At 41.6% G+C, this 22,545-nt stretch overlaps 1 protein-coding gene across 1 annotated transcript in view; it reads right to left on the reverse strand.

Moving 5' to 3' along the window:
• Nucleotides 1-223: 223 nt before the first annotated feature.
• Nucleotides 224-22,545, reverse strand: part of PDIA5 (protein disulfide isomerase family A, member 5) — a 90,307-nt gene continuing 67,985 nt past the window's right edge. Inside the window, exons 15-17 of the mRNA XM_009996222.1 lie at nt 11,455-11,525; nt 2,374-2,508; nt 224-439 (exon numbers count right to left, since the gene is read on the reverse strand). Of these exons, the coding sequence (XP_009994524.1) occupies nt 359-439; nt 2,374-2,508; nt 11,455-11,525 (287 nt within the window). The 3' untranslated portion in view covers nt 224-358. The remainder of the gene's footprint in view (nt 440-2,373; nt 2,509-11,454; nt 11,526-22,545) is intronic.

A 22,545-nucleotide genomic window follows, 5' to 3' on the forward strand; every position in this document is an offset into this window, starting at 1 on the left:
TCCCCTTTGTTTTTCACATGTACTGCAATACCTTAAAATAAAAATAATTCACCCTATCAAACAACAACACCTACAGACAGACTACAAAAATATTGCATAGGAGTGTCAGTGGGCATAGTCTCACAACATGAGAGAAACTGCTAAGTTTTCTTCAAAACATTATGGCAACATTCTAATTTATTTTCATTTTAAAAATCAAGTGGTTTCACTTTATTTCAAAATTGTACAAAATGGCCATGGCTGTTTATAAAAAAAAAACAAAAAAGTCTCTGTCTTGAGAATTTGTGAAGTCTCAGGTTCATTAACAAAAGACCTGGAACCATTCACAGTGCAGCGGAAGCTTCGATTGAGGCAGAAACTACAATTCATCCTTCTTCTTTCCTACTCTTTCATGGTCTCGTTCTCTCAATGTTCGCATGAAAGTGGTGAATCCAGACTCCTGGTTTTGAAGAAAGAAAAATATGGGTCACACTTTTACAAACAAACCAAAACAATGCATGAAGAACACTTTACAATTTCTGCATCCCATGGCAGAATATAAACTTCCACATTGCAAGGGGGAAATACCCACACAGGTGCCATACGTTAAACTTTGAGGAGACGGGATACAGAGAAAAAGGTCCTAAACTCACACAGGACAAGGGGAAATCTGTGCCTAGAAATGCCACTGATACCTTTCACCAAAAATGAAGATATTTACATGCCACATTTGTACCCTCCCTGGTCTAGACATCTACTGATTTACTGGTAGAATTAGCAACAGAAAACAGGTCCCCTGGGGCCCACTGCTCTCTCTTGAGGTTTATTCTGCAAGGTGCTTGGCCAAAGTGATTCAAAGGGTGTTGTCGTGCCAATGAGCAGCCCTTTAACAGCACAATTCCTTGTTACTGAAATAGATGTGTGGACAGACCTGGAAACTCCATGGAAGGAACTGTGCTAAGCACTGCTCCCAGCATTATCAGGATAGGAGATAACAAAATCTAGTTTGATGCTGCATAAGCAGAAGACCATAGGTCCCAGGAGAGGTGGAGGGGGAATACAACTGTCAGCCACAACAGAGATTGCAATGTTTCTGTTGGGCATTTTAATTCCACCCAGGAAGGTGTTAGCTGCATGCAAGGGATTAGTCAATCCACTTCCAAGCATAGGGATAATCATCTTTCAATTGCTGTTGCCTCAGAGCACTCCCGTCTTGCTAAATTCTTTTTATCAGACACCACAGATCCTTCCTTCCATGTATCATTTCTATAAGTATGCGTTAGAAATACAAAAATTGAGGCTGAAATTTTACTTAATTTTTGACCACTGCATCTATCTTTACTTTTAAGAAAAGATCCACAATCAGAACTAAACACAGTATGCATAACAACACCTGGATCAGCACCATAAAATAGTAATTACTGGGGTCCATAATGCTGGAGAAAAGTGGGTCTGAAGCTCCATGCAGACTTCCTTAAGATACTGACTTACAAAGAACCTCAGAATTTGGCTTTTTTCTTCATGCTTCTCTATAATTTGGCCTGCTGTAATAGAAGCAATAACTTTCAGGCAAGGCTCTTATCAAAATCACTAGATGGCTTGAAGACCCCAAATTTTTCTTGCAGATCCTTAGTTTCTCCAGGAAATCAATCACTGCTGAGGAATAACCTCTCTCTAAGAGGTTATGACAAAGAATGCACACAAATAATTTGATTGCTCCCTTATTTTCAGGCACTTTACAATCACAGAAGACATTAAGGCCATTCCTGCCTCTTGTATTCATAGCATTTAACTAGCTGGCCACAGGAAAAAAAGAGTGAAACTTCAGCCCATGGACTAGATGGCACAATTGGCCTTTCCATCCTAAGGAGTGAATTGGATTCAGTGATAATGAGATATTTAATTTTCCCCAGTCTCCAAAGGACAGCTTTGTCCCTGCTATGAAACCAATGGTCTGTCACCATTTGGCAGCCTGGAGGCCCCATAACACGTCTGCAGTAAACGTGCAAGCCAGATCCAGAACTGACAGGAGTAAGTTCTCTATTTTCTGGCATTTTTGCACCTGGAGCAGCCCATGCAATAAACCCTTCACTCTCACTCAGTCCAAATTCACTTGCAGACTTCAGTTAAAAAAGATTAAGATATACAACAAAGCATTACCAAATCTCCTCTTTTTCCTCTTCTCATATTCTTAAAATAGACCAAGCACATTCCTAATGCAGAGATGTACAGGGGTGTGGCACACAATGATTCATCCATATAAGACAGTAATAGAAGCAGTTAAACATCCTTCCAGCATGATAAAAATTGACCCTGCCATTTTCATTTCCAAGGCAGTACAGGCAGAGGAGATCCTCCTCCCTGTACTAGGTGATGACTCTTGCTTTCACTTACCCCTCTTTCTCCAGTATACTTTTCCACAAATTTACCGTAGTTGTAATAGTTGAAAGTGGGATAGCCATCAACCCCCTCCTGCTTACACAGGTCATGATTCTGTTCTTTGGCACAGTCCACTGCAGCGTAGGCGATCTGAAAGACAAAAGAGATCAGCATGAGGCAGGAGAAGACAAAGCAACACTCCATGGTTAATGCGGCTGCAGCTTTGACTTAACATTAGGAGAGACCCAAATCTTCTGCCAAGAAAGCAACGGCTTTTGTAACAGCTCAGCTGTTGGGGAAGATCAGAGGGTGGTCAAGCCATGTGAATGGCAGAGCAGAAGACTGCTCCCTCCAGATGAAATGCTGTGCTGCTTGCACAGCACCTGGCCTGTGCAGCTGCAAGGCATGTTCAACTCAAGGAGCAGAAAATCACCTTCCTAGCCTCCCCACTGAGCACTGTGTTAGACTCCAAATGGGAAATCTAGAGGCTGTGTTAGTAAAATCACAATGAAATCCAAGCATGGCAGTCACAGCTATGTCCCACTGCAGTATTTTTCCTGCACATTGGCTTTGAGTGATAAATGGTGACAGGGTGTCTTTGATAGCGGTAACAACCCCCCTAAATTAATCTCCTTCCTGCTCCATGGATAACGCTTGGAAAAGTTACCTCTTCTGCTCCTGGACAAACACGGCTGGTCACTTATGCAGGCTATTAATAGATAAATGATTTCTATCCCAAATAGTTGTTGTAAACTCCATTCAGTTTTCCCAAGGTCAAACAGGGATGGGTGAGAGCCCAGAGCGCTGTCTGCTGAGCAGTGCAAGTACAGCAGAAAGTTGCTTGCTTGCACGCTCAGCCTGGTTGATGTTTCCTTTCCAGTATTTTTTTCAGTCTAATCCTTAAGGCAGGGACTGTATGTTAAGTGCAGCAAAGTGGACTTTAGTTCCTTTTGAAACCTCTAGATGCTACTGTCACACAACCAAAGGCTGAGCAGGAAGCAGCCTGCCCAGCCGGCAGCAGAGCAACACCCTGCAGCCCTGCCTGCTGCAGCAAGGAAGCACAACCTCACATCCCAGAGGATCAGCTCAGGCTAACCCTAGTTTAAAGCATTTGACATTTGAAACCTGAATTTGTGAAGTACTGAGGGAGGGGCTGGACTTAGCATGTCTGATATTGAAAGAAGAAGCAATTTATAGGCTTTTACTTCAAGCAGCCGAGCCCTCTGCTGTGCCTTCACACTGACTGTTCCCGCCGGTGGCAGCTCTGGCTCCAAGTGTACCCTGCTGCTTAGGCAGGCCTGCCTTCACACACCTACTTGGCTCCTCAGCAAAGCATCTAAGGGGGCCAAGGACAAGCTCTGCAAAGGCCCAAACAAATCAGACCCAGGATTTTTGCAGCTGTGGGTTACAATTTACCAAGTGCTAACTTCACAGCAGACACATCTCAACTTGAACCTTCGGTTCAATGAGCCTCCTTCAAACAATCTGATCAGAATACCTTTTGCTCTCATGACTTTAGGGTTGCAGTTGAACTGTTCCTCCATAATTAAAAGATCACTTAATATTCCACAATGCCCTCCAGTTTCATGGTGATACTGTCAAAATGAGAAAACCTGATCTCATTATCCTAGCAGTAATTAAGGAGATTGGCAAAGCCAACTTCAGTTAATTTGCTTGTTTTGTTTTGGCTTTGAAAGCCTGACAAGACAATACTCAGTAAGATCTCACTTGGGTCTCTCTTCAGATGGAAAGCACTACATAAAATGAGCAGTGTTCTTATCTTAAATATTCAGTTTCTGCTTTCCCATTTTAAACATTAATAAGGCTACTGGAAAACTCTTGAGAGTTGTTAAAAACACACATGATCACACTTTTTCCCCCCCTTTTGTAAACAGAAAGACTCCTACTCATTTAGGGCCAGTTAAAACTAAAGGTTAGGAGTGATACACTGCAAGAGTGTCATCTTAAGTATTTATGCCTTCCTAGCCTTAGCAGACAGCCAAAATTTAGAGCCCTGTTGGCTACTTCAGTGTAAAGGAAAGCTTACAATGGAGATAAGCTTGTATTTCTTGCCACAATATTAATGTAGAAAGAATACTGTAAGTCTTGTTTCCCTAAAAACAGGAAGAAAATAAAACTGTGTTTTTCTCATGGCTCTAAATATCACACAGGGAGAGATTATAGCCAGAAAAAGCAGAAGGTGTATGCACTCATCCAGATCCTAGTAGCTGGTCTGAGGCATGAAACTGTTGTGACTGATGACCCATCTGTTCTTAAGTGTCTTGGAGATTAGGAAAATTAGATTTTAGTTCACTGGAAGGAAGAGAAACCCTCTTTATCTGTACCTCTCTGGAAACATTTAGACCAGCTCTGGTTGAAGCAAAGAGCCCTAGTTCACTTACAAAAGGCTTTTGTGAGAATAGCCCCAAGTGAGGAGAAAGCATGGTGGAGGAATGCAATGCTGTAAGCCACTTTTAACCTTGTTCAGCACATCTTTACTTGTTGCCTCAAAATGGAAGACTGTTAAAACTATGAGGTGGCTTCTGAAAGAAATGCTTAGTAGTCTGCTTGAGATACAGCACTCATCTACTGCACGCATACATCTAAGCTGGTCCATCTGTGCATTATTTGTGTGCTGAAATCCTGCAAAAAGATCCCAGTCCAAGTCTGGCTGCAACAATCACATTAGCCTTAATGTTAGGCCTTCTAACAGGTCTAGTGGCAAAGGCTGTGTACATCTAGAGCAGCATTTGGAGGACACATCCATGGTCTTTCTCTGAAATGCTCCTGATACAAGCCCCACAGACTCATCACTGCTCCTGCAATACATAATTTTGAGCCCAGCTCTTCAGGACATACATTCCTATTTGGTTATTCTTACAGCCAGTGAGCAAGGAAAACCAGCAACTTTCAAAAGCCTTGTAACTCATACAGACCTGAGCAAAATTTCATAAAGAGTCACCTAATTCCCAAGACTCCCAAGGAGCCTGCATTGCAAATCCCTGCTGCCAACAGTAGCTGAGCAGCAGCACTTAAGAGAGCTTGAGTGATTACTTTGGAGTAATGTTAAGGCAGCCTAAATATAGAGGATGCTACCATCTCTCTATGCACTCATTACCATAGCATCACAGTCCTAATTGTCTTGCCTGTCTCACAGTGGAAGATCAAATATAGTGCACTGCAAGAAGAGAAAAGGAATGCTGAAAAACACTTGTAGCAAAATGCACTTCTGGACTGAGCACCAATTTCAATCTCAATTATATTAACTTCAGACAGCTGAACTCTGAGACATACCAGAATTTCAGCAAACAGCACCAATGACCTTTGCTCTGTTTGTGTTTTCATGGATGTGAGTATTAAACTTGGAGGTAGAGGCTACTCCTGCAGAACTTTTCAGTTAGGGTAAATTACTTCATTACTATATTGAAAGGCTGCACATAAAAAGATGCAGCCCACTAAAAGAAAGGCTTTGCTGGAGTCCTGGCTCAAGTGAGCAGTGACACATTGCAGAAGAGATTTTCATCTGATTCTCAGTCTTCCTGGTAATGACCAGTTTTTCTGACTCACTAAAGGGAAACTGAGTCAGGAAAAATACCAACCTAAAAAGCTTCTACCAAACTGTGGTTAAATACTTATGAAAAATATTACTCTCAGAAATTTTCTTTATATTCAACTACTAGCAACAAGTTACATGGAAGTTCACTGAAAAGTATAGGTTAGTGGGACCTATATGCTTTGCTTGTAAAAACACAAACTTGATTCAAACTGGAAATTTCAGACAGATTAAGCATAAAACAACTCTGATATATGTCCAGGAGCAAAGGCATTTGTCATCACCTTTAATGAATTCCCTCTCATCAAGGAGTGAAAAAACCTTTCAAAATTGGTGAGAGCAGGAAATTCTCCTACTGCTGGTGTAAAACATATATGTGTGTGTGTGTGTGTGTATATCTATTTATATATATGTCTACTATGGAAAAACCCAGCATAACGGCTTTCAGAAGACAAGACTGATGTTATGGAGATCTTAAGATTGTTAGGGGCTAGAATGTATTTACTGTGATTTTCTAACTTTTCCCCTAACCAGAGGGAAAAATTCACTGAAGAAACATTTCAGAAGAAAAAAAAACAACCTAAGTGCTATGCCTGCACTGCTTGAGATATTGACAATACATCATAACATACAAGTTCTCTCTCCAGAGACAATGATGTTCAGGTTTATCACTATCCTGTTCAGTAGCTGTAGCAGAAATAGAATAGTTATCAAATAAAATGATAGTCAATCAGAGACTGTGGACCCCAGAGGAAGTTCTTTGGAGTTCATCCAGCTTTCTTATGTTATTGGTAGTTCCTCACAACTAGTATGCAACTTATAGTTAATTCCAGGTTATTATGCATAACAATTATGCATAATAATAACAACAATAAAATACCAGGTTAGTATGCTTTTCTTCTTTATTCCATAGTCAGTATTGTTTAACACAACTCTAGCAACATTTGGGACTGGAAAATACCTTTATCTGAAAAGGGAAATCCCACAGCAATGCTTCATGGTTTTACCGAAGAAGAAGGAGCTTAACTACAGAGTTGCAAACTTAACTCCACATGGCATTAGAGTGTGTGTATGCCCAGCTCTGACCAGCTCTTAAAATGGGAAAATCAAACCTGGCATATTGTTCAGATGAAGTGGTCTGATCATGAACACTGAGCTGTTGTAAAAATATGAATATTTCATTTATGTACTTAATTAGAAGTGGAGCTATGCTGAAAATCTGACCATTGGTCTCCATGTACCTCAACTCTAATAGAAGGCTGATACCCTATTTTTTTTACTGTGTGTAAGAAGGTAAAGGAAGTATGAGCAGTATCATCTAATCATACATCAAGAATCACAGTTCCCTTCCAACCAAATTCCAAAACAACTTCTTCTCTAGAGGCACCTTGCAGGTAAGGAACACAATTACATCCAGTGGATCAAATAGACATGTAGAGAATTGAAAGCAGGATCCCTTGACCTTCCAGGCAAGTCCTCCTTTCTATGCTTAAACCTCTTCATTTTAACAGTTTGTCTCCCAGTCACCATATGACTGTATGGTAAAAGTACCCCCAGCAATCCTAGTTGCTCTCCTGTTAAAATATGTGCTGCCACACACTGGTTTATTGATTCAAGGAAATAAATCTCTGCTGGAGCTAATATTGACTTTTGTTATGAAAATGGAAGTGAATAACTAACTGAATATTGATTTAAGAGAGGAATGATATATGGTAAGGTTAGAAAAAGTTAAAATAAAAGTAAAGCTGCAACATGGAAAAGAATGCTCCCAAGTAACATTTTTAAAGTATAGTCAATTCCAAACAACTACCTGATTATTAGGAAAAAAAGTCTGTTGCTGCCAAAAGTGAATCCTAACAGCAGTTATGAGCTGGCCTGCTAAAGCTTGTTCCAATTCAGCTACTGTTCTCAATTTGAAAGGCCTTGCAAATGGAAGATTCATTATTAGCTGCCCTGATGTGCCATAGCAGCATTACCAGAGCTGCAATTCATCAGCTGTTCTCAAAGCAGGCCTGTTTGCAAAGGGAAGACTCATTAGTATGCACCATGATGTATAGTGGTAGCATCACCATATTTAGTGAGTCTAATTAAAAAGACATTCAACACATGCTTTTTAAGCAAACAGGGATCAAATTCTTGGCCAAACTAAAATATTAACTCATTTGGATAACCGTACAGTGATTTGGTTGGTATAATGACTTTAAACCATGGCTCACAATACACACTGGGGGACTCAACCAGTTTCACTGCTGTCTTGCAGGCCCATCACCTGCACCATTTCCAGCAATCTCTGCCACAGCTATTTCTCTACAAATTCATTGGAACCCAGCTGCACTGCTTTGATTTAGGTCAGTGCACTTGTACAGGGACAGTCTTCTGTGAAAATGGGAGAGGACTGGTCTAAGAGCCACCCCTTTGAGGGAGATCCAGGAATTTGTTACTGGTCAGCTGCGAGGAGTCAAGAGGTTTCCTTCAGCAAATCCAAGCTGGAGCATCACAAATCAGTTCCTCCAAGCTGAACTTTATCATCAGCCAAAAGGCAGAATACAGATTTTTTTAAGATTTAGCTGGTGTCCTTTCAAGACTTTCTGGAGTAGTTAGTGAACATGCCATCCCGCTCCTCAATCTGTTCAGCAAACTGACAACCCTTACACTTGCATTTTCTGCACCCCCTCATTGCCAACACTCAAGTTGCGGAGCACAGGCCAAAGGCTTTCCCCTGGCAGCTGCACGCAAAGAACACAGTGCCCCAAGGCAAGAATGCTCCAGATGGTGTTGGTTTTTTTTTATTCCCCCACCCCTGTCACTAAATAACTAAAATAACTGAGTAACTGAGAGCAATATGCTAATTGCTTCACTGGACTAGCCTCTCCACTGACCTGGTCTCACTGGCACTAACTTTCTCCAGGTACATGGAAAAACACAGAGGCTCTGGTTCATGAGTTACACCCAGAGCCCTGTTTTGCATTAGCCACACAACTGCCCTAAGCAAGTGAGCAGGCTTGGGATTTCTGCTCAAACCACCAGCAGTGATGTGGCCAACAAGAACTGACATTTGGGGCCAATGTTTCAAGCGCTGCATTTTTAAACTCCGACTCCTGCAGTGCAGATGATGAAAAAATACACAGCATTACACAGAGCCCCAGGGGAGGGGGGGCTTCTGCGCCAAAACCACCCCCTACAGTGAAACTGCAGAGCCGAAGATACATATTTAAACACTTCAAGCTTTACTCATCTCCCAAATTCCAATGTAAAGACTCTAAGTCTCCCAAAGGATACCTTTTTAAGATACCATTTATACACAATTCAAGACTGGAATGTTTTTTGATTGCTCTTCAGCTCCTGCAGAATTAAATGCTTAATTAAAGGACCACCCCTATTGAAGATACTGTTCAAATGCTACCATACTCTGTTACAGTGAAAAAACCTTTCTCCAGGGGGGAAAAAAGACACTACTACAGACTAAAAATGAAAATTAGTAATTTTCCCCTGTTTTTGAAAGCAGAAATACTCATTCCCTCTTAAGCAATAATTTTACAGAAGTTTGCAACCCTACAGAACTACGAATTAGCCAAAATTTGAAGCCTCAGCCCCATTTGCCCAGTGTTGCCTGTGGGAACAGCCATGTGCCATTCTTAAGTCCTAAACAGTTTTATTTTCTTTTCCACAAGGGCACAAACTGGCAGCAAGAAGCACCTTGGCAGGTTATGGCTGTACACAATTAAATAGGGGTCCCCAGATAATCAATTCCTGGCACTTTCATAAGTCACTAGGGTGGAATAACATTGTTTTCCCTAACTGCACACACCTCTTTGAAACTGTACCAGCCTTAATATTCCCTACTGGCTCTCCTGTTTCAACTCATTACATTTTATACCTCCTTACTTCGGCCTTAAACTGAAGTCAAGAGTTGCATCCGTCAATCACCGCTCTGCTCTTGGAGTCCTCTCGTAACCTGCAGTCTGAACCAAAAGCTTCACAAGGCTGCATTTACCACCACCACCATGTCCAATAAGCTGTGCCCTGATTCAGATTGCTTGTTAATACATCCTGGGGCTCCAATAAGCAAGTTTCACATTGTTTGGTACATTTGCTTCACCTCCTCTGACTGAAATGTTAATGAGTTCAGGAAAGAGAGGCTTCTTTGGGAACTACCAGAAAAGTGGGAAAATTAGGATACTTTCTCATAGATTCTGGAAACAAGTATCAAAAAAGCATCTAAGCAGACAAATTTCCAGCAGCAAAAGAACTGAAAGCTGCATGCCTCTAAATCTTCTGTGTGCCAGAGGACATAAGTGATGTACTTCTAATTTTATGCAGTTACTGATACAAGAACGATTTGTTTCTTGTCAATCTGATGCACCCTCTGTGAGTTACAAAAAGATGAGAGGAAAACTAAAAAACAAACATGTCAAGTTCCTCTGCTACAGTAGCAGGAAATGAATAGGGGTATAACTGTTACAAAATACCCTCTTAATTTAGAATAGAATATAGAATAGACTATATTTCAGTTGGAAGGGACCTACAACTGTCATCTACTCCAACTACCTGACCAATTCAGGGCTGACCAAAAGTTAAAACATGCTGTTAAGGGCATTGTCCAAATGCCTCTTTACACTGACAGCCTTGGGGCATCAACCACCTCTCTAGGAAGCCTGTTCCAGTGTTCGAGCACCCTTTTGGAAAGAAATGCTTCCTGATGTCCAGTCTAAACCTCCCCTGATGCAGCTTTGAACCGTTCCCACACATCCTGTCACTGAATACTAGGGAGAAGAGACCAGCACCTCCCTCTCCACTTCTCCTCCTCAGGAAGATGTGGAGACCAATTTTCCTATTAAATTGCCAACTCTTTTCCATGCCACACACACTTAAACACAAAGCAATCCTGAAGTTAAAACAAAGTCAGAGATCAGAATAAGATATAGGTCACTAAAAGATAATAAGCAGGTTTCTAGCTGGTTATTTGGTTAAATCTGGTGGCTCATGTGGGTTTTTTTTAATCCCAGATACACATTCACTCAGTTAAAATGGTTCAGCTGATGCCAGGAAATTAACTGGTGTGCTTGAGCCCTCAGATGTATTTTCAAGCATGAGGGTCCTAGAAGGGCCTGACACTGTGGATTCAAGTCAGCCTACTTACAGCAATATATCACATTTATGATATGCAAGCAAAGATGAGTTACATGATTGAGGTCTTCAGGACTGCCACAAAACATGCACCACCAACAGCTGACAAAAGTTGAAAGGGGAATGGAGATGATTCAAACTATCTTTTATTAATCTCTCAATGAGAAAGAATGTGTTTTGCTTCACAGAACTCTTACAGAAAGAATTAAACAGAAAAGACATCAAAATAAGGAAAACAGGTTAGAAGTGTAACTCTGTGATCAAAAAAGACACATCCCCTAAGATGCAGATAGATTTCCATTAGTGTAACAGCAATTTTACCTAGAAGTCCATCACCTTATCAATAAACAAATCTATACATTTCAAGTGGTGGAAAACATGCTTAAGTATTTCAGAAATAATTAACAGCAAGTTACCTTTCGATCCTCTTTGAAGACTTCGGCCGCAGTTGTGAAATGCGGAATGGCATTTTTACAGTGGGGACACCCTGTTGGACACAGGAAGAGAAAACCAGCATAAACATTAGCTGTAAATATGGTACAGGGACAAGCTCAAAACACAAGGTGAATTAGTGAAAAATTTGTTTAAAAATAATTCCAGATGAGTTGTCCAGTTCTGGGGAAAGTGGGACAAGGCATCTGTAGACCATTTGTCTGCTACATGAACTTAAGCACATGTTTTAATCACTCTGACTCCAAGCAGTTGGTGTGTACTTTCAGTTAAGTGACATCCCATACAGGGACCATGATGCAGGGGGAGGCCTTCACTCTATCACTTGTCCCTAAAGAGCACTGAAAGATCACCAGGCACAAGCCAACAAAATGTTTCCCTGCTGTTGTACCTCCCTGTAGACATTACCACATGCGTTACTGCTGCTGTTGGCACATATATAAGCTACATTTGGACAAAGAAATTAAGATGGTGCAGTTGTGAACAGGAGGAGATTGAAATTCGGAAATGAAGTTGCTGGATGAAAAACTCCATACTGAAGACGAAGGAGAGTGTTTAGAAGTGTCTGGGAACTGCCTGTGTTAGGGTCAATTCGTGAGGATCACAAGGGAGGGGAAAAGGAGCAATTCCAATAGGCCACATCCTTCACGTATGGAGAACAGATGTCCAGTTCTGGGTTAGGATGACTGCTGCTGGCCTTACTGGAGATCTTCCTCCTGTTCACCACAAAACAAGCAACCCCAGAAGAGTTTGCCAGACACATCACACAATAACTCTGCAGCTTTGTGTGGGAGATGGGCTGATACTTGTTTGTACCACCGCAGCATTGAACAATAGGTCCATTCATTCCTTGCTTAAACATACACTCAATCTACTCAAACATTTCAGAAGAAGCCACAAAAAGGGAACAAGAATTGCTCGAGTCAGGAGTCAGATGTGAGCACTCTTAATTCAGAAGCAATGTTTATTGTCTACGATTAATATAAACTACTCTCAAAAAGCTTTGAAAAGGAACGTACCTGCCTACATGTAACAAATGGAATATTGTGTCCAGTTCTGGGCCCCTCAGTTCCAGAAGGACAGGGAACTGCTTGAAAGAGTCCAGCGCAGAGCTACAAAGATGATGAAGGGAGTGGAACATCTCCCTGATGAGGAAAGGCTGAGGGAGCTTGGTCTCTTTAACTTGAAGGAGACTGAGGGGTGACCTCATCAAAGTTTACAAATACGTTAAGGGCGAGTGTCAGGAGGACAGAGCCAGGCTTTTTTCAGTGATGTCCAGTGATAGGACAAGGGGCAATGGGTGCAAACGGGAGCATAGGAGGTTCACCATAAACATCAGAAAATACTTCTTTACTATGAGAGTGACAGAGCCCTGGAACAGGCTGCCCAGAGAGGTTGTGGAGTCTCCATCCCTGCAGACATTCAAAACCTGCCTTGACACATTCCTGTGTGATGTGCTCTAGGTGATCCTGCTCTGGCAGGGGGGTTGGACTAGATGGTCTTTCAAGGTCCCTTCCAACCCCTAAGATTCTGTGTGAAATAACTTTTTTCAAACCTAGCATAAAGAGATGTTTCCCAAGCAAAGACTCAGGACACTATTTTGTGTTCAGATGCAGAGAAAAAAGGAAATGGACACACTTCTGTCAAGCCTGCATAACACTAGGCAAAAAAAGCATTCATCTTGTTATTATTTCTGGATAGGAACAGAACAGAGCACAGATGAGTTGCTCACAAGCTCCAACTGTTTATGCTACTGTTGATCATCATTGTAAAATACTGGTAAACAAGTGGCTGTGTTACTTCAAAGCCAGTACGGAACAAATGCCCTCTTTAGGAGGCTTGCAGCCACCCTCTCATAAATTGCACTCACTCTTTGAGCTGACAAGAAAAACAGTATCTGTGAATAAACACTGCACATCCCTTTTACAAAGGTAAGGTTGCTGCACATCCCTCTCCACCAAACAAGAATTTCATAGAATCACAGAATGTCTTGGGTTGGAAGGGACCTCTAAAGGTCATCTAGTCCAACCCCCCTACAATAAGCAGGAACACTGCTTACGTGCCCTGCTTTGAATTTTAGTGTGTTGGTTTTTTTTTTCTCAGAATGGGATTTTGAAAGCATTGCAATAACATACACATGTATAACTACAAGGAGAGTCTGTGCAGTAGACTATGTAGTACATCTTCTTTTTCCCTTCTAGTAATATGCTTATGATACATCAGTCAATAATGTTTCCCACGTCAGAAATACTGAATCTTCAGAGGACAAAGCATTTGGAGAGCCCCTCTCTTTAAGCACCCACTAAAGTCGCAGCTCACAAGAGCTTTCCATGAGCAAGAGAACCAGAACGTGGTTCAACAAATAACAAGCATATTCTTTCAGACACAGAGAAGTCCAATGATTATTAATAATGCAAGCTGCTGTTTTGCAGGGGCCAACAGATAGCTGGTAAGAAAACAGCCCAAGTGGCTTTCTAGCTGGTGGATGCTCAGAGAAGCATCTGCACCTGCTCAATGTCCCTTCCACCCTAGTGAGTCAATACTGCATGTGCTGCTGCATGGCATTCAATAGGTGGCATCAAGAAGGGCTTCTAGTGTGGTACTCAGAAAAGATGCAAATCTTGTGAGGCCAAAAAGAGCACCCAATTACCTAGGCAATTATGGCATTTTTTTAAAAGGTTGGCAAAACCAAATATGCTTTGAGGTTACAGTCAACAACAACACATAAGACAGGAGCACCATGTAATTCAAAACAACTGGCAAAGGAACACAGCTTTTATTTCCTTTTCTCTATGATCTGCTCATCTTCCCACTCTCACACCAAATGACAAAAAGTTACCTTCACCCACTCTCACACCAAATGACAAAAAGTTACCTTCATTTACTGATCTGAAGCTCCATCCCTCCTCCTCTCATTTCTTCTTCTCTCTCATCCCTCCATTCTTTACTGCACTGTGCTTGCAAAACTGAAACACAACCATATGGCTTTTGGCAGCACTGACTCCAAGTCCAGTAGGCATTTTGTTAGCCTTGGACATCCACCCATGGAACAGATGTGAATGCTACACTGAATTCCCAAGGAGTTTCAAGGAGTCACAGAAAAAGGGGGAAGGAGCACATCATATGGAATAGCAGAACTTCATCTGTTACAACTTAGAAGGATTGCCAAATACAGCAAACACTTGGAAGTCACCCAACCCAGTCATTCTATTTAAAGCACACATGCCAAAAAAAATGAAAGCAGAGGCTGATGTCTTCATTTTGACAGACGGAAAACTTGTTCTCCCCGTTCCCTCTTCACACTCACTATCACAATTTTATTTTAAGTGTTAACACTATCTTCCAGATTTGAAAATGCAAAGAAAGGAAATGTACTGAGCACTGCACATGAGGATAGGAAGTGTGCAGGCTCCTCACACAGCGTTTTCCAGATGGGCTGCAAAGCTAAGAGATTAAACTGGCGGCATCTGAAGGTGTGGGTCAAAAATCAAAATGTCTTGTGCCTTCTTAGAAGCATTTATAGGGCAGCAAGTCATTATGGACTAAAGCATTGGGAAGATTAATTCAATTTCATTTTAGTTTTAATAATCTGGGTGCTATGCTAGGCACCCAGGCTTCCAACAAGGCCAAGAGGTCGACTTTCAATTGAGCAGCATTGGAAGCAGCACTTCTGGGAGCAGATCCTGCTAATGCAGTTGTAGGGCTTTGCTTTGCCAATTTTCTTTCTCCATTTTTACATCATTGTCAAATTTGATCTCAACAGGGTGAACAGCAATTTCCTGTGCCTGACTTCAGAAATCTGAAAGAAATCTGCACCAGGAACGACCAGCCTTTCCACAGGATCCCAGCACTGGAGCTCAAAACCTCTAATTGCTTTTGCAAATCTCATGCCAACATCATTTCCTAATGCAGAAACACACTTGCATCACCTGGCAGGAAAGGAGGAGAGCATATGCATTAGAGGACATCTAATGCACATGTGGTAGCATGTGTTAAGGCCATTCTCCATTCCCAATCAGCAGATGATACAGCTTTATTACAGCTCTGGCCAGATGTTCTCACCCCCCTCTGTGCTCAAAATTTTGCACTCTGGAGGCCCCCACACACAGCCTGTGGTGGCATCTCCTTGGCCTGACTGCTGAAGCCTGCCAGGGTATGATGGCTGCCTGCTTAGACCATAGGTGCATGGATTCCTAGGAGAACACACCTGCAATAGAGTTCTCAGTTCTCTTTGCCTTTGCATTACAAATGAAGATTTTTACATGAACGCAGTATTTTCTACAGGTTGGTTGTTTTTTTCTTCCCATTCATATTGCAAATTTGGCAAGGGCTGGGAAGGCAGACTGCAGCACAGTCACAGCAGGTTATCTCACATTCCTCACCTTGAAAACCAAGTAGTTCTTGACTGATCCAGTACATGAAAAACATGGCTTCTGTGCATAAAAATTCAAGAGGAATGGCTGATGAACAGCAGACGAGGTAAATCAAGTAAGAAAACAGGCTTCATTCAGCCCATTAGCACTGAGGGGCTAGAGAGGGAGTCAGATTAAATCTCCTCTAATTAGAGAGGCATTTTAAGGAAAGCTAGTGGGTCCTTTGGGAGATGAAGTGATGTATAGCACAGCTTACTTTCCATGGATTGAATTAACTGATAGCAGAAGCAATTGCATGGTACAGCATGGATGCCTTTGAGGAAAGAATGAATGAACCAGCACTAGTTTGGGCACAGAAAGGTGTTAGAGAGGCCAGCACTGAAGCTGGCTTCATCCTCAAGGAAACACTGGTTTGAGTACTCTGAAGAAATAAAGAACTAGCAGGGGTGAGCCGGATGTGGTTTCCAACATGATGCCACAAAACATTTGTATATATGATGTAAACCAAAGCTATCTCATGGGGAAACAGAAAAACTTACTGAGTGCTCATATCACCTTGCAAACTATTTTTAAAAAAAAAACAAACCAAAAAGCAGACTGAGGAAAGAACATTATCAACTCATTTGTCAGGTATGGTAAGAAAGACAAAACTGATGTTAAAAACCAAGTTCACACTGCCCCAAACTAAGAACAATCAAGCATATGTTGTGGTAGCAATGCAATAAATCCACAGAAATTATAGTCTCAACTCAGAATTGTAAACATTTCCCGTAATTGCAAAGTCCCATAGGATACAGAAGGAATGCAAAGAGGATTTCAAAGCAATGGAACAACCAAGTGAATAACCTTCATCTCTTTATTATACTGAAATAGATAATTTTCATTGGACAGGGTCTCTTTTTTCATCCAAGTGAATTGTTTAGAGATTATAGGAAGTTAAAAGAAAAACTTCAGTGTACAAATATATTAGGACCAGATGGTAACTATAATGTTGTCACCAGAGCACCACATGAAACAGATGCACCCTGTTGGACAACAGTCACCTTACTACATTTAAAATAAAATTATGTGAATTTTTCAGAATTGCCTAAAGGGACCAAGTTCTCCTTCCAAAACACACAGGTTTCTACTTGCTTAAATACAAAAAACGTACTTTAAGTTATTTCACATTAATTTGAAACTACAAAGTCCAGTGATACGATATAATATAACCTCTCTACAGCTGAACAGTACAAGGTTAATTCAGTTTCCTTACAAGAGTGGAAGCTGTATTAGCATAGCACGTAGAAGAAAGGTGAAGCAGTTTTAATGAATATAAATCAAAAGCTAACAATTTGTACAAAACAGATAAATGAAGCAAATGGACATCAAAGAAATGTCTACACTCAGCAGAGGTAATAATGATGTTTAAGTATATAAGGGGCTTTAAATGTATTGGAAGCAAAAGAAAATCAAACAATACTAGCAATATAACTTGGAAAGAAAATGATGGAGTTGTCACAAGGAACTTCACTGAATATAGAAATGTAAATATTAAGTAGGTGTGGAGAGGGCCTGTATGCCTGGCACTTTCAAAATGCTGTTTGAATTTCTGGGTCCACAAATCAAGAATGAGTTCAAACTGGAGGCGGCTCAGAAGATCCATAAGAAAAGTAACAGGACTGGAAGGTGCAGAAGGGAGTCATGGCAAAGGGAGTCAGGGAGCTCAGTGTGTCAATAGCTTAAATCCAAAGATTAAGAAGTGATAGAAATTGAGAGAAGTCAGTCTAGTTTCATCATAATGAGCTATTCAAGCTGGGTGCCAAAGGCCAAGTAACCTCCAGAGCTGGCTACGTGCTGAAACCCGTCAAATTCAGACCTGAAATTCACATTATCCACCACTAGTCATTTTCAGTCTGAAAGGCACTGTTTTTTAAAAAAGATGCTTTCACTCAGTGGTTCTCCATCTGATCACGCAGCAGCCTGTCCTTGACTCACATCGTTGAGCTGAAACCACTACAGAGGTGATATGGTCTCACTGTCCTTGGATCACCCTCTCCCAAGCAGCCAAGGACTGCAGTGTGCCAGCCCCACAGGTCAGGTGAGGACAGCAACCACTGTTGACCCTAACCTGAGCATCCCACCCAAAGTGGCTTTATCAGTCAGGCATTCTGACTCCAGAAAGCATGACCTTACACTTTTTGCTCACTATTAATATAGAATTATGTATAATCCTACACATATTGTTTCTGTGTGAACTTTTAGCATCTTGTCCATAATAAAATCTGATAAATAAAGTAACAAAGTGGTGTGTACACATTTCATATGAAATGTTTCAAAGAGATAGTTAAAACACACATACATTTTATGTTGTAGACTGTTTCCACATCAAATATACTAACTTAAACTGTATTTTCACAGTGAAGGCCTGGCCAACTCCTTAAGAGAAGATCTGAAAGCATTTGTGTTGTCTGTGCTCTGTCCTCAGCATGAGGAGCTCCTACTCCCCTTTCAGCCCCCAGATTCCTTTAGTTCCTCTCAATGGATGATCTCAAATGCTTTAAATTATATCAATTAATTACGCTTCAAATTGTCCCTAAGAGAGACAGATGTGATCATCCCCCTCTGTCATTACACCCAAGGTTAAATGGAGTCACGAAGAGGTTAAGTGACTCTCAGGGTTCACAATCCTGCCTGGCAGAGAACAGGGTTGCAAGGTGCTGACTCCATTCACTCAACTGCAAAACCATCAGGGCTCAGAGGGCTCAGCATGTGGAAGGATGGAGCCCTCGGTGTGCAAAGTGCAGGGCAGGGAATGACTTTCCAATTCCCCATCTCTGCTTGAAATCATCACTGTCTAAATAACAGGGGTAGATACTGCCCTCCGTTATTGGTTTTTAAATGACTGCAATTCTAAGCAAGAGAAAGCAGCACACTTGCACAGCTATCAAAGCAAACCCAGGAGCTTGTAAGCTGCAGAGTAAAGCAAAGCCAGTTTCCACTTCAAGAGTTCCACGTGATTAACTAGAAACAAAACAAGAATATTACTTGGTCAATCAAGGAAAGACAGGCCACAGACAGTAATTGCACAGATAAGAGCTGAAAATGGGTATACTGCTTAAACCAACACAATTCATGTAGCTACAGAAGTCATTGAATCCACAGGCAGATCTGAAAAAGGCATTTGGAGATGTTACTGAAAGGTTAATTTGCTTTTGTACTACCAGTAGAGAACTGGAGGGCCTTTTAATTGAATATCTAGAACCAAAGCCCTTTTTATGACATGACCTGACACGCAGCATAATCATATTTCCAAGACACAAGATATTAGTAATTGAAAGCAGGGGGATTTGTCCTTTGAGTAGAAAAAGGTCACAAGGTTTTCAGTTAAGCATCAGGTCAAACAGGGCTTGCCTCACTACTCTAAACAACAACAAACAACCTATCACCAATTTCACAGCCTACTGGTGGGCTTTGTTGGTTTTTTTGTTTTTTTTTTCCAAGCTATCTGAACTGTTGTTTTGTAGCACTTTGGGAGTATACAGAGAAGATGAGAGATACAGAAACCAAATCTTAGGAAACCACAGTGTTAGACATGAACAATTGCAACAGCAGGAACACACTCATCGAAAAGGCCAAATTGCAAAGGTGAAAAGAGGAGAAAAGACTCTGCACAAAACTGCTGGACTGTTTTATCCATTACAAAAGGCAAGGATACAACCAACTGCAGTGAATTACAAATGACATGGTAGCACCTGGCATTTGACAACAGCAACTGTTTAAGATAGGAAGCTGTACAGCCAGCCACCTCTAGACAGAAAGGGTTAAAGACCAATAGTTAAATCCAGAACAAACCTGAAGTGTCAGTTCCAGCAGACCTGGATTTTCCAGGTAAACTGTGTCACTAGCCTGCTTAGCACAAAAGGAGCTGGCAATAGTGGTTAACCAGGTCAACATCAGCCTTGGTTAACTGCAAACATAGTTAAAGAGCAAGCAAAGTAATTCTGCCACCTAACATGCCAGAGGATGCAACCCATAATCAGAAGACAAACTGCTCTGAGTTAGCAGCAGTGCAGCAGAGTGCTGGGAGAGGCACCACTGCACTGAGTGAGGCTCTAAAGCAGCCCCTGTTATGATAATGTTGCATCACCAGAAAAAGCAGCTGTATTCTTGGAAATGGGTTTGATGGCAATGCGTAAGGATGGGTGGTACATTTGCAGTTGTATGTCTCCTAATGTACTCCCCCCAGAATTTATGATGTATTGCACCAACACACAGCCCTGTGTCTGAATGGAGAGAATTTGACAGGGCAAGGAAGGGCACATACTTCCCTCCTCTTCACCTTCTCAAGTGCCTGAGCACTTCACACCAATTCCATCAGCTGTAACATTTTAGGGTTACAACAGATTTACAGCACAGAGTGCTGTTTTACAGAACAAAAGGAGCTGGATGCCTCGACAAATTGAAGTCTAATGTCACAGCTCCACCACAGCCACCTCTGAGCACTTCCACCACAGCCATGCACAGCCTGTGAACTGCCTCAACAACTGAGTTGAGAACAGCTAAAACTGTTCTGTCAGTGTTAATTAATATCCTCGACACAAGCAGTGGGGCCAAGAGCAATTCTGACAGCCTGATTGCGGAGACCACTCTATAAATCCATCCTTTATCAAAACCAGCCTGTTAAGGGGCTCTGTGGCATCAGCACTATTTACACCACCAGGAATGCACCTCGTTAGCACAAGCCCATAGCAAGAGCACCACTAATGCACAAAACCAGTCAGCAGCAGAGCTAGCATATCAAAATTCTGCAGTGCCAGCCCACGCAGGATTTAAAACCTCATTATCAGAAGGTCCAGACCTCACTTCTGCCTCAGTCAACAACCAGAAAATCTTTCCTGCAAGGGTTTTTGCCTTGAAATGGATTCTTTCTGTTCAGCATGTTTTTAATAATTTTTTTGATAGCTTAAGCTTCATTTACAAACATGCACATTTTGTTCAGGCTCTTTGATACGGACTTCTAATGAAAAATTAACAAGATGTGCTTGCAAGTGATGGGAAGACCTCGTGGTGGGAGCCAATCTGAGGCCACCGTGGAACACTGAATTCATCTGTGCTTCTCTTTTGCTCGGTGCATCTGGATCTGTTAACTGTTGAGTATTTCAGCCCCCTCTTTGCATCCTTCATGCAGAACTACATCACCCAGGTCTGCTCAGGACCAGCCATCCCACGCCCAGCAGCCACAGGCTGAGGCCTCATGGCCAGTCAAAATTGCCATGCTTTGCTGCAGCAGCCTGGCTTAGCTGGAACATAGCATCATCTCACCAAAACTTCCCATGCAAAGGCTGAGATATGGTGCAATCAGCCTTGTTCCAGCTTACTTCCAAGAATGGGAGAGAGGGAAAAGAAACATTATTACCTTCTTCGGAACAGCTTTTTGATGACAGCTTGGGTCCCTGAGCAAACTATCAGGGCTTGAGGAGCAGACTGGTGCTGGCTGTTAACATTAATAGCCAAAACACAGTCTGTACCCACTGCACACTGTGCAATCCATTTTGGCAAGGACTCTCAGCTAAGTGCTTTTTCTGTTGCATATTCCTCAGTGCATAACTTGGACAGAAGAAACCAGTTTTCATGATGAAAGCAGAGAGAAGAAGCATACCAAGATACCAGCATACCAGCCTGTGGATAAATTTGCTAACGCAAATTTTCTTTAGCTCTCCGCATTTTATACACTGCTAAGGCAACACACAGGGATGGGCATGATTTAGACAGAACTGAAAAAAAATGTGTGTTCCCTATTTAATTTCTTACCGCTGAAGAAATCCCCATCTGACTTCTTGGTTCTTACTGATGGCCAGGAGGTGATACATCAAACAAGGATGATGTTGAGATTAATGCTTGATTTGGAAACTAAAGAACTTTTTTTGTTTTACATTGGAACAATACCCAGGTATCATCTTCTACTAACAGGTTAGAACAACACCCAGCCTTTCAATGCCTCAAACACCATCCCAAAGTCTTCTGTGATTTTATCAGGTGCAACACAGATTAAGCATCACTCATTCACTTCTTCCATCCCTGAAAGAAAAACCTTAAAAAAAAATTTAAGTGAAGAGCTAAGGAGGCTGACATCCCTTAATTGCACATCCTCTGGTCACAGTACAGCCACTTACTCAATAACAAAAATAACTCATTAAACCAATTCCCAGTATGATTTACTTCTGGGTGTTCTTTGGGTAACCCCCGTGGGTCAGGCTTAATCAGAAAATAACCTTTCCAGTTGACAAAAATAATTTCCAGTGAAGTGAAAGTTTCACTGTTGAACAGGGAACTGGAAATCAGCTCCCAGCACAGTATTTATTAAAAATACCCATTTTGCAAACCCTGTTAAGTCCCACAAACTGAAGCCATTTGGCAAGTTAATAACATTGGCAACTGCTGCTCTTATAAACCACTAAAAGGGACCACTTTCCCCCTGTTATTTCTCATTGCTGCTGTAAGCCTTTATTTTCTAAGAACACTTATTACCTGATGTTTTTACAAAAGTAGGATATGAATGAATTTCCTCAATACAGGACCCTTCCACTGAAAGTGACTGATCTAAGTGCTGCTACCACCACCTCCTCCCCCACATCTGGAACTATTATTACTGGTCTATTATATGTAATTCCTGTTCCTAACCCAGTTGAGTAATTTGTAGTC

Source organism: Chaetura pelagica, unplaced genomic scaffold (assembly GCF_000747805.2).
Source record: "Chaetura pelagica isolate M959 unplaced genomic scaffold, ChaPel_1.0 scaffold3, whole genome shotgun sequence".
In the NCBI taxonomy this organism is placed as follows: Eukaryota; Metazoa; Chordata; class Aves; order Apodiformes; family Apodidae; genus Chaetura; species Chaetura pelagica.